The 13,018-nt window shown below is 56.8% G+C and overlaps 1 protein-coding gene across 1 annotated transcript; it reads left to right on the forward strand.

Moving 5' to 3' along the window:
- Positions 1 to 280: 280 nt before the first annotated feature.
- On the forward strand, positions 281 to 11,442 carry Lingo3 (leucine rich repeat and Ig domain containing 3). Its single transcript, XM_032907448.1, has 2 exons — positions 281 to 376; positions 8,057 to 11,442. The coding sequence occupies exon 2, from the start codon at positions 8,103 to 8,105 to the stop codon at positions 9,870 to 9,872; it is 1,770 nt and encodes a 589-aa protein (XP_032763339.1). The 5' UTR covers positions 281 to 376; positions 8,057 to 8,102; the 3' UTR covers positions 9,873 to 11,442.
- The last annotated feature ends 1,576 nt before the right edge of the window (positions 11,443 to 13,018 follow it).

The raw sequence follows: 13,018 nt of genomic DNA on the forward strand, positions 1-13,018 counted from the left end.
GATGGTGGAGGCCTGTCCTGGGAGGGAGGGGACAGAGGAGAGTTGGCAATTTCCAGAAGGTTCCAACGGGACAACCTGTCGTATCTGGGGAGCCCCCAAGCATTTCTCGGTACTCAGTGTCTGCGGAGGCCCCGAGGACAGGGATGTGCTAGGCACGCGGGGTACCGGGGTGCTGCGTCCCCGTCTGCCCCGGACCTGCTCCAACACGTGTTGTCGCGCGCGCCCCTTGCAGCTCGCGCGCACCCTGGCCATGCGCACGGGGATGCGCGGCGGGGACGCGTACGGCAGAGCCCGGGAGGTGGCGGTGGCGGCGGCTGGTGGCGGCTGGTGGCGGCTCCGAGCGGCCCCCCGCGCCGTCCAAGGAGGAGCCGCCCAGGTGAGTGACAGCGCTGCAGTCCAGGGACCCCTCCAGGCCCCCCACGCGCGCTCTTCTCCAGCTTTTCTGCACCCCCGGGGAAACTTCGGGGTCCACCCCGCCTCCAGAGATGCAGAACCTAGGGGATCGAGGGGCGCATGTGGGGCAGCACCTTGGGGGACGCGGAATGGTGATGCGCACTGCGGCAGGGGGACACCCGGGATGGAGCCGCGACTGGGCGACCTGAGATTCCCCCGCCAGCCAGTGCAGGGAGATGCGCGCGAGGTGAATTGAGGGGGGTCTACACACGGGACCCACACATTTTGGGGGTCTCGATCCAGTGGGGAGGGAATGGGGTGTTGGGCGGAGACCCCCACTGGGCAGGCCTGTGTCCCAGTAGCAGCCGCGGTGGTGAGGGCGTCTGTCTAACCCTTCTCACAGGCCAGGCCTGGTGTCCCCTGGGTACTGGGCCTGACCAGGGAGGCCACTGGGCCCCATTCAACAAGTTGAGAGGCTCAGAGCTTGGGTTCCAGTTGAACACGGTGTGTGTTCTCACCTCACCTAACGATCAAGAGCTCCCAATGCCAGAGTCCCCAAGACACAGGTGTCCCTCCTCCCAGTGGGGAGTGCTCAGAACTTGGGGGTCTGATGCATTTGGGAAGCTGTACCGGTGCCGGGAGGCTTCTTAAGTGTGTGTGGAGGGGAACCCAGAGCCCAGGTAGAGGGCTTTGAGACCCTGTGCTCCAGGTGGTTTGGTGGGTGGGTGGGGCATCTGGTACCTGTTTTTGGTGACCAGGAGGGGCTATTAGGGCTTGGAATTTGGGGACTTTTAGCAAGCACAAAACTGTCAGGCTGATGGTAACCCTGGAGGTCTCCCTGGAGGAGGCACCAGGCTACAAAGCTTGTAAGAAGAGTGTTAAGAGGTGAATGACGGTGAGACAGAAGGGCTCAGGCTGGAAACAACAGCCCTGGGGACCCTAAGGGTTAAAAAAAAAAAGCTCAGCCCTGGTCCCTTCCCCTCTGAACTGCAGGGGAGGCTTAGAATGGTGTCAGTTCACCCCCGTGGAGATCCCTTCCACACAGACACCCAGAGGAGGTGGGGCAGGAGGAAGAAGACACCCACCTAGGACAGGGGTGAGAGGCCCAGTAGGGGTCCCCTCAGCTTCCTAATTGCTCTTCTGTCCCTGGTTCCTTCCTATAATTGACACCCCATCTCGGCAACCACCTCCCTCCAGGATCAGGGTATCAAGTCCTGATCCACCCAGGCCTTGATACTGCTCCGGGGCAGCTAGGATGTTGAAGACTCCCTTTGTCAGCTCCTACCCTAGCAGCACAGCACGCATGCGCGTCCGGCCTCAGTGTTTCCATCTGTAGAGTGGGGGTGGCCGCTGCCATCCACCCCCAGTTGCAGCCAGACACGTGATTGTGCCTGAAGGGTGAGAGCATACAAGGTCCCAAAGCCAAGGTTTTTGTGCTTCTCCCCCGGGCACTCCTGACTCACTCTCAGCTCACCAGGTAGAAAGCCTTTTAGAACTCTTTCCCAGTTACTGCGTGGGCAGCCCGGGTGAGCGCGCGGGTGAGCCGCCCACCGCCTCCCGTGTCAATCTTGAGCTTCAGAACAATGAGGAGTTAGGATTTTGTAAAAAACAGAGCTGGCATGAGACTCGATTTCCAATGCTCACAGGTGGGTGAGCTGGGGTCCCCAACACACAGACACCCAGATGAGGTGCGGTGGGAGGAAGAAGACACCCAGGACCCCAGGACAGGGTGGGAGGCTCAGTGGGGGTCCCCTCAGCTTCCTAATTGCTCTTTTGTCCCTGGTTCCTTCCTACAATTGACACCCTGTCCTGGCAACCACCTCCCCCAGGACCATAGTGTCCATCCCCCATCCCCCAGTCTCCTCCCCAGCCCATGAGTGCCGCCTTTCCCCTTCTCCGGGCTAGTGAATGAGTGGGCACGTCTATTGGGGGTTAAGTATTTGCCAGTCTAGAACCTTCCTCTCCTTCACTGCTGTGGTGGGCGGTGGGGAGCCCACTACACCCCTCGGGCACAGGCTATTAAGGAAATTGGGTCAGGAGCCTCCCCACCCCCCAAAAACAGTGTCCAGGGCCCCACGGCAGATGGGAGGCTAATTAGGCCTTAATGAATTGTTATGGATTAAAGGCCCAGGAGGGCCGAGATCTAGGACGGGAGAATGGACCAGCCCTGGAGGTGGAGGCTGGGAGAGTGTCCCCAAAATTATACCTCAGAGAGGGGGTACTGTGTGGGGGTATGCCAGGTCCATCCTCTCCCCACTTTATCCCTACACTTCTTATCCCAGGGCTGAAGGACCCGTTGCCACTGAAGCCTGTCACCCCCCAGCCTACGGGTTCATCTTTCTCAGGTTAGGGCCTCAGTGTCTTGTGGCCCAGAGGGACCCAGGATTCCACAGCTGTACTCTGTCTCCCCTGGAGCCAAATGCTTCTTTGTCTGTAGCCAGAGAGAGAGGGTTAGAAGGCTTGGAGGAGAGGCCTCTGTTTTCCAGACTGTTCCATGGGTGTAGGCCTTGGGGACCTCTAGCAGACCCCCATAGTGTGGCTTCGGCAGGTGTCAGACTTCTGAGCAGGGAGCAAACCATTCTCCTGCCAACAAGCAGCAGGCCCTAGCCACCAGAGGCCACACTGCACGCCTCTCTCCTCCAAACCACGGTGGCCCTGGGTGTGAGCGAGTTCCCCTGGCTGCTGGAAGAAGCCACCACCTGCCACACACACTAACATACTCCCTCCTGAGACCCAGGCTGTCCCAGAAACATCCCCACAGCGTCATGGCGTGGAGGCCCCACGTGCCTTGGCTCACGGCCCCACTCCTTGGATCCAGGGTCACAAAATCTTGAGTCTTTCTACCTCACCTTTCTGCCTGCTTCCTTCCCACAACCCCAAGGTGACACTGGGCCCCAGAGGACCCAGGACAGTCATCAGCTTGGGTTCATTGGCAGTGTCCTGTCTACCCAGGAGGTCACCAGTCCCCACCATAAAGACTGAGAACAGCAGCAGGCATACAGCAGGTGTCTACTGAATGCCTCTTGAATGATGAATGAGAGTGAGTGAGTTGGAGACCTACTCCTAACCAAGGCAGCACCTGGTAGAAGCATCTAGAAGCAGGCCAGTCAGAGGACAACGCCCCAGCCCTGGGCTCCTGTTGGCCTTCTGCAAATTGGAAGCTGAGGCTGGAAAGAGATGAATGCCTTTCTGCCCACAGAGACAGGATCCTAACCCTGGGCGTCTGGACTGTGTGTGTGCACATGTGAACACGTCTGTGGGGGTCAGAGGACAACTGGTGGGAATCAGATCTCCTCTAACACCATGTGGATCCGGGGACGGAACTCAGGCAGGCAAGGGGCAAGCACTTCATAAAGCGCATTGACTAGCTGTTCCCTCTCAGTTGTCCCAGGCTGAGTGGGAATTACCTTTGCCCCAGCGTGCAGCTGGGTGGTCCCTCGGTGCCGCCCTGTAGCCCTGAACTCACTCTCCTCTGGAAGGTTTTCCAAACATTCAGTTCATTTATTTGCCGGTATTTATGTTTGCTCACTGTCAGCCAACTACAGGGACACAGCAGGCCCCTGGGTGGGACTCCATGATAGGAAGTGTCCGGAATGGGAGAATCAGATGTGGATTTGTGCATAGCTGGGGGCTGGAGAGGGGGCAGCGAGCGAGGTGATGGGGGTCTGAGTTAGAGGCGTTTGTTATATGAGAATGTACTTAGAGGCCCTGGGGATAGGCTTGAAATCGTGGGACCCCATCCTAGGGTGACATGAGCCAAGGGTTGGAGGACAGTGACTGGGCAGGCTGGACCCTGCAATGAGGCCCTGCCAAGGCCGCTGCGGTGGCTTCTCATGCATATTAATGAGTCATGTCCTTGAAGCCTTAGGCTTGGATCTTCCTTCCACAGAGTGCATACTGGGCTTGGCCAGACCCCTGAAGCCCACCGAGAGCGATCTCGGTGGCTGAATGAGCAAGCCCAGGCAGCCCAGCCTCAAGGGTTCCACCGTGGGGTGGAGTGAGAAAGAAGCCAGAAGGTTCTAGATTCTCTACATAAGGCAACTATTTCTGTGGTCAGGTACACAGCCTCAGACGGCCCTTTGAATCAGAAGAGTCCCTTTTAGACTTTTTTTTTTTTTTTTTTTTTTTTGCAGTGTCAGGAATGGAAATCTTGGTCTCTGGCAGGCTAGACCAGTGTTCCACCCCCTGACCACCCCCCCAGCCCCTCATGGGGGATTCCAAGGGGGCTCCACCCCTGACCACACCCCCAGACCCTCACTGGGCGATTCCAAGGGGGCTCCACCCCCACCACGCCCCCGGACCCTTACTGGGGGATTCCAAGGGGGCTCCACTCCTAAGCCACACTTCAGTTTTTTCCTGTTTTTCTTTTATTTTTAATTTTAATTTTTTAAAACTCATTTGGGTTTGGGAAGTATGGGGTTTTTTTTTTGCTTTTTTTTTTTTTTTTACTTTTCTTTTTTTTTTTGGAGCTGGGGACCGAACCCAGGGCCTTGCGCTTGCTAGGCAAGTGCTCTACCACTGAGCTAAATCCCCAACCCCTTGTTTTGCTTTTTTTATGTGTTTGTTTGAAACAGGTTTTTCTCTGTGTAGCCCTGGCTGTCCTAGAACTCACTCTGTAGACCAGTCTCACAGAGAAGGTGTGAGCCATCATGGCTGGCTAATTATCCCATATATATATATATATATATATATATATATATATATATATATATATATATATAATATTAGTATACAGTATATATATAATATATATATATTAGTATACAGTATGCTGCCTGCATGTCTGACTGTGCACCGCGTGTGTGCAGTGTCCCAGGAAACCAGAAGAAGGCGTCAGATCCTGGAAATAGTTTCAGGAGCTGTGAGCTGCCACGTGGGTACAGGAACCAAACCCAGTAGAGTTGGCAAAGCTCTGATCACACAGCTGCCTCTCCAGACTCTTTCCTGTTTTTTTTATTTTGAGAGAGGGCCTCAGTAAATTAGAGGTTGTCCTGAAATTCATAATCCTCCTGCCTGAGCTTCTGGGACAATGGAGTTACAGGTGCTGCCGCTCCCAACACGTTTGGGATGTCCCTTAATATTTGTTTGACAGAGTTGCCAGCACCTGGTGGGGTGTCGGTGGGAGTAGAGAAAAGCACCCCCTTTTCTTGGCTTCCCGTCCCTGGAGGTGGATTGAGAGGAGCCCAGGGCAACTCATGTGACACAAGGCCAACAAGAGATGACTAGCCAGTTCTATTGCCTGTCCTTTGTCAGCCCTTGGGAGGCTGAGGCAAGAGGATTGCTGAAGTTTGAGACTTGCCTGAGCTTAGTGTGGCAAAGTCTACAGCAAGAACAAAAAAGCCACACAGTAGGTCCAGTCCTCAGCAGAGATGAGGGATGGCATTGTTAGTAATCCTCCCCTAGGCCACAGGGCAAGAGAGGGGACAGAGAAACCAGCCTATTTCCCTGTGCCACCCCAATTCCCTGTGCCCTGGACACCCTCTCCCTGCCTGCCTTCTTCAGCATGAGGGCCTTCTAGTACCCCTACTGTTTCTCTCACTGAGGGGAAGCACATGGGGAGGGTGATTCCATGCTCCTGCTCTCACGTGCCACGCTCAGCAAATACCTCAAAAGGGCCGTGTAAGGTCCTGTGGGCACACAGCAAGAAGGGTCAGGGTCCAAGCTGAGAGCTGGCAGTTGTTTTAGACAGCTGTCCACCCCTCCCCACCTCACCACACCCCTGCAGCTTCTCTACCACCCTGCAGTGGAGATGACAGGGCCAGGCCTGCCAGGAGAGGTTAGAGTTGAAAAAACTAGGTCACCCTTTCAGTGGCCCCTGCTGAGCTGGCTCAAGAGATCTGCTGCCCTGCCTGGTGGAGTAATTAGAGAGAGAGCACTTGCCGGTGGCGCCCTGGAGGGATCTGATGGCTGAGGTTTGACAAGCCGGGGCCAGAGAGGGTGCAGGGACCATCAGCATCAGGGATCGCACAGGGACTGGTGCTTCAGTGGCAGCGACCTAGAGACACTTGACCTGTCAGTACTAGGCGCTCTCTGCCACAGCCTAGCGACTCCGGAGGCAGAAACAAAGATCAGGTGTTTAAGACCACCAATATAGACAGTTCCAGGCCAATCTGGGCCTGAAGTCCCACTTCAAAAACCACACATGCAGCAGAGTCTGTGACTCAGATTCAAGAACTGTGTAGCTCGTAGGAGGCTGGGAAGAAAAGGTGTGATGGTGATGGCTCAGTCCTGAGGTGCTGTTGCACAAGCCAGAAGACCTGAGTTCAAATCCCGACACGAGAAGTTGGCACGAGGGCACACTTCTGCATCTGAACGCTGAAGAAGTGGTAGGACCCCTGGGGCTCGTGACCGAACAGCCTCGCCCATCAGATTTCGGGTCCCACTGAGAGACCTTGTCTCAAAAGACAAGGTTGAGGATGACTGCAGAGGACTCCACCTCTGGGCTCCACACAGGTGAACACAGCACAGAAAGAGAAAGGGAAGACAGGATTCAAGGTAGGAACTCCACCCCTTATTGGGAATTCTAGGCAGAAGCTCCACCCTCGACCACACCCCTAACCGCCTCACTGGGGGAATCCTAGACAGGGATTCAGCCTTGACCACGCCCCCAGCCCCTCACTGGGGGATTCTAGGCGGTGCTCCACCCCTGACCACGCCCCCAGCCCCTCACTGGGGGATTCCTGGCATGGGCTCTCCTTCACACCTGTGCCTTCTGTCTCCTTACAAGCCCCGCATACTCAGTCACCAGGGCTGCCAGTCTACTCAGTGCCCGTAGTCTTGCCTGGGGGCTTCAGCTGCTAACATGCCATAAATAGCTGCCTGGCAGATGGGAATCCGTGTTGCAAAAGAGGCCAGGCAGCTCAGTCCAGCTGTCCCTGCCACCGTCAGGTCGCCTGAGAGAAACCCCGGTCCAGCCTAGTCAGACCGGCACTGCAAGATGTCTCAGCATCTTAGCCCCCTGCCCACTCTGGTCCCCAGTCCCCATCAGTCACTCCATTAGCCTTCAATCCAGTCTTAGGGCATTTCCTGGCTGTTCCTCCATCCTCGCTAGCGTTTCTCCCTCACAGCCACTGAGGGTCATCACGACTCACCAATTGGGTCTCTGCAGAAAGGGAGTTATTCCCTGTCACAGTCCCAGACTCCAGACAGCCAAACTTAACAGTGTTTACTAGAACTGCCCCTCCGAGGCGCAGGGCAAGAATCTTCCTGTTTCTTCCAAGTTCTCAGGTGCAGGAGTCTCTGAGCAGTTTGTTTTCTCACCCAGCTCTACCTCCATCTTCAAGGGTAGCCTCAGCTACTTATCACACTGGTTTCAAGCCAGCCTGAGCTACAAAAGAATTTGTTTTAAACCTCCTCCACCTGTTCTAGGTGTTTCATGGAGTCCCATTAAGTGGTCTTTGGGACATGGTCTCTCACTGAGCAGTGTCCTCATGGGTCCTGTAGGTGTGTGTCGGAACCTCGCTCCTTTTCATGGCTGAGTAATATTCCAACGTGGGTGGCCCACGCTGTTTCTGCCATCTGTCCATGGATCCTTGGTTTCTATCATACTGTCATAGTGGGCATCTGTGTTGAGATTTGCTGGGTGTGCTGTCCTGGGTCGGCATCCCTGTGTCTAGCTGGGTGCCATGGATATTGATGTAGTCTACCTGTCTTCCCATTCCAGCTGTCCTGGACTATGCTGGCGTGGCCCTAGGCCCAGACCTTACACCATGACCTGCTGGCTGCACATGCTGGGCCTGCACTTGCTGCTGCTGCCCACAGCGCCCCTGGCCACAGGCTGCCCTGCACGCTGCGAGTGCTCCGCGTCCACTCGTACTGTGGCCTGCGGGCGCCGCCGGCTGACCGCCGTCCCCGAAGGCATCCCGGCGGAGACGCGGATGCTGGAGCTGAGCCGCAACCGCATCCGCTGCCTGAACCCCGGGGACCTGGCCTCGCTGCCCACCCTGGAGGAGTTGGACCTCAACCATAACGTGATCGCCCACGTGGAACCTGGGGCCTTCGCCAACCTGCCCCGCCTGCGCGTCCTGCGTCTCCGTGGCAACCAGCTGAAGCTCATCCCGCCAGGCGTGTTCACACATCTGGACAGCCTCACGCTGCTGGACCTGAGCGAGAACAAACTGGTCATCCTGCTGGATTTCAGCTTCCAGGACCTGCGCAGCCTGCAGCGGCTGGAGGTGGGCGATAACGACCTGGTGTTCATCTCCCGCAGGGCCTTCGCGGGGCTGCTGGGGCTGGCTGAGCTCACGCTGGAGCGCTGCAATCTCACGTCGCTGTCCCCGGAGTCGCTGGGTCACCTGCGGGGCTTGGGCGCTCTGCGCCTGCGCCACCTGGCCATCGCCGCCCTGGAGGATCAGAATTTCCAGAAGCTTCCGGGACTCTCACATCTGGAGATTGACAACTGGCCGCTGCTGGAGGAGGTAGCCCCGGGCAGCCTGCGTGGGCTGAACCTCACCTCGCTGTCCATCACGCACACCAACATCACGGCTGTGCCGGCCGCCGCGCTGCGACAGCAGGCCCACCTCACGTGCCTCAACCTGTCGCACAACCCCATCAGCATGGTGCCACGCGGCTCCTTCAGAGACTTGGTGCGCCTGCGCGAGCTTCACCTAGCAGGAGCCCTGCTGGCGGTCATCGAGCCGCAGGCCTTCGTGGGGCTGCGACAGATCCGCCTGCTCAACCTCTCGGACAACCTGCTGTCCACGCTGGAGGAGAACACGTTCCACTCCGTGAACACGCTCGAGACGCTGCGCGTGGACGGCAACCCTCTGGCCTGCGACTGTCGCCTGCTGTGGATCGTGCAGAGGCGGAAGACCCTGAACTTTGACGGCAGGCTCCCCGCCTGCGCCACCCCCGCCGAGGTGCGCGGCGACGCCTTGCACAACCTCCCTGACTCAGTGCTCTTCGAGTACTTCGTGTGTCGCAAGCCCAAGATCCGGGAGAGACGGCTGCAGCATGTGACCGCCACCGAGGGTGACGACGTGCGCTTTCTGTGCCGCGCTGAGGGCGAGCCTGCGCCCACGGTGGCTTGGGTGACGCCCCAGCACCACTCGGTTACAGCTGCCAGCCGGGGCCGGGCACGCGTGCTGCCTGGGGGCACCCTGGCCATCACAGACACGCGGCCTCAGGACAGTGGCACCTACACGTGTGTGGCCAGCAACGCCGGGGGTAACGACACTTATTTCGCCACCTTGACCATCCATCCGGCTGCCAACCGGACCCAGAGCGATGGGCACAACGAGACGCAGGTGGGCGTTCGGTTCCCTCTGGACCTCACCACCATTCTTGTGTCCACCGCCATGGGGTGCATCACCTTCCTGGGCGTGGTCCTCTTCTGCTTTCTGCTGCTCTTTGTGTGGAGCCGCGGCCGTGGACAGCACAAGAATAACTTCTCCGTGGAATATTCCTTCCGCAAGGTGGACGGTCCAGCGGCTGCGGCTGGCCAGGGTGGCGCACGCAAGTTCAACATGAAGATGATCTGAGCCGGTCCCATGGTGAGCTGTGAGAACGGGACCGCTCGAACCTCTGTCCAGTCCCAGATAATTTCCACCTATGCATATTTTCCCAGGGGGTAGCCGTGGAGGCAGCTGCAAGTCAGCTCACAAGCAGAACTTCCTTATTTTTGTAGACATATGTGGGATTGTTTTTGAGCAAATCACACCTTTTGCAGTTCCTGAAGTGTTTTCTAAGGTTTCAATCTGTCTTTCCCACCCTCTGCTGTGGCTGCTGTGCTGGGACCCAAAGTGACTGGGGACACGCAGGGTCCAAGATTTCTTATGCAGATGCAGGCTGTGGCCCTAAAGTCCTGCATCCTCCCTCTGCCCCTACTCAGCAGTCACGTCCCCAGATGCCTACAGTGAGAGCCCTGGGGACACAGGGCACACAGTGCTTGCAGTGGGTTTCTCCTCAGCTCATTGTGACACAACCTGTGTCTCACACATACTTCTGAGTCACACAGGGCCCAAGACTGCAGTAGGGACCCTGGAATGCACTGGTCCAGCTCCTGTCCACTGCTACTCGGGTACCCAGGGCTACCCCAGACCCTGCTGAGAAGCTCAGTCACCTCGGGAGCCCTCTCCCCACTTTCCATCCCACCAGGAACTTCAGGCCCAGGGGGCCACCTGCCAGGAGAAGCCATGTTCCCCAGAGGTCCCTCCACCCTGCTTGCCATGCCGGACATCTGCTTGCAGGAGTGCCAGCTGCCCTGGGTCCTAGGAGTGCCTCTCAGGCCATCCACACCCACCTTGCTGCTCTGCAGAAGTCCCCTGCTGAGGGAGTGGGAGGGGGTGAGCAGGCAGGGGCAGTTCATGGGAAATGCTCAGATGTTAGACAGGGCCAGGTCATGACCCACTAGCCTATCCCAACTAAGTTTATCCCCAGCGTAACCTCTGCCTGGTCACAGGACGCTGTTGAAAGAGGGGACAGAGGGCACTTTGTAGGACTTGGTCAGAAACCAGGCAAGTACAGTTGCCCGTTGGACATGTGGTAAGACAGACAGACACTCATCCCACCTGCCCCGCTTAATGCCTGTGGCCATCAGGACCGTCTGTCTGTCTTTACAGAGCAGGTCTGAGCTTGTAGCCTTTGCCTGTATACCGAGAGGCCCTCATGACTGTGTCCAGACACAAAGGCATAATGCAATCAAAGACCCAGATCAAGCTCTGCAAGTCGGAACTGGGCTGGGAACGTGGGGACCCTTTGGTTCTGACCTCCCCAACCTCTCCATCGCATACAAACTGATCAACAGGACACGTAATGGAATGGACTGGCATTTCCAGACTCTTATCCCTGAGCCTGACAAAATTGACCTCTTTGGTCGTAGAGTGTCTATCCTCTTAGCCCCCATTGCCATGGCAACCCCAGGGCCCTCAAAACAACCAACGAAATCCAAGTGCCTTTAGAGTTATTAAAAGACAGGAGGGGTGCACTCCCGGCAGGGTTAGAGTTCACAGTGTCAGTACATTACATTGGAGTTCCCCAGTCCCAACAACCTCCATCCTCACGTGCTGTGTTTGACTGAAATCCAATTAAACAAGTTGATTTAATACAAAAGTCAGACTTTTAGATATAATTATTCCCATAGGAGGGATTGCGGTGGGTGTTGGGGTGGCTGGGTCCCTCCTTTGAGGTTGGGAAGCTGTGTGACTCTGATTGCAAGGGTGACCTGGGAGAGAAGCTGCTGGAGGCAGGGCCTTTCATGGTGATAGACACCTCAACCCAGCCCTGGAGCAGGGGCAGGCCAGCCTCAGCTATGTAACAAATTAGAAGGTGAGATGTTTATAGACTTGGGACTGAGGCTGGGGCTCACCTTGCTTTCAGGAAGCCGATTCTATCCCCAGCACCTCAGACACTTGGCGTCACCAGCAGGTGTGTGAGTGATTTTTCCCTGTCAGGGTAGGACAGGGCTGGAAAAGTTAAGAGGGCAGTCCATGCACTCTGTAGTAGACCAGCACCAGGGACTTCCTAGGTGTCCTATCAACAAGAACCCAGGGAAATGAAGTCCCCAGACTGTGCTGCCCTAGCCTCCCTAAATCAAAGTCACTGGATCAGCGCCTGCCTTCTAATAATTTATTATTCGAGCCGTTATTCTTTAATAGAATTTCATGTAACCCAGGCTGGTCTCAAACTCACTATCTTCAGCTTCGGATTCTTCAGCTTCCCCATGCAGGGTGCCGGATGAGAAGTGTAAGTCTCATCGCCCCTGCCCCTGCCCTAGGCCTGCTCACTTCAGGGTCTTAGCTCCTCCAGGGTGCTGGAGGTGAGGGGCAGCCCTGAGAAGGTCCCAGCTCCACTCTGGACCTACCTTGTCTGACTGAGCCTGACACCTCCTCTTTCAAGGGGGCCTGGGTGGAGGGGGCCAGGCTGCTGCTAAGGCACCTGCCTAGCTTTGGGGGCTGAGAGCTCTGGGACTAGAACCTGTGTATACAGTGGTTCATCTACCTCTAAGTGTGTCCTCCTGCTGCCCTCGGGACTGGACGTTCTGCCCCAATTCCAGCCTGTGATGAGTGCTTCCCAGTGTCCTGAGATGCCCGGCGTCCTGTTTCACAGGTGAGAAAGTGAGTCAGAGAAGGCAAGCAGTCCCCGTGATCACATACCACCTCCAAGGTTCTGCGGAGATCTCGAGGCCAGGAGTCACCTCCATCTCGGAGGGTCCTGGGAGCAAATAACTTCAGTCTCCTCAAAAGGTGACACCTGTGTCCATGCACTGTGTACATGTGCCCCCCAAATCCCCAGGAGAGCAAGAGCAACTCTAGTCACCCACAGCCAGCTACTGAAATAACAGTTCCTTCCTGGCCAGCCAGTTCATCCCACCCTCCAGAGGCAGCACGCACTCAGGAGTCTGGCTGGAGCAGCTCCCTGGGCCCAGGAAGAAGCCTGGTACTCAGTGTTCTAGTGCCCTGTATAGGGGCACTTTATGGTCCAAACAAGACAATGTGATCCAAGCCAGTTAGCCTAGCTGTTTGGGAGACTGAGGCAGTCCCACCCAGAATCCCCCAGCATGGGGGGTGGGGGCGTGGTCAGAGGTGGAGTTCCCACTTAGGATCCCCAGTGAGGGACTGGGGGCGTGGTCAGGGGTGGAGCCCTGCCTAGAATCCTTCAATGAGGGGCTGGGGGTGTGGTCAGTAGT

The sequence above is a fragment of the Rattus rattus genome, chromosome 1 (genome assembly GCF_011064425.1).
Source record: "Rattus rattus isolate New Zealand chromosome 1, Rrattus_CSIRO_v1, whole genome shotgun sequence".
NCBI lineage: Eukaryota > Metazoa > Chordata > Mammalia > Rodentia > Muridae > Rattus > Rattus rattus.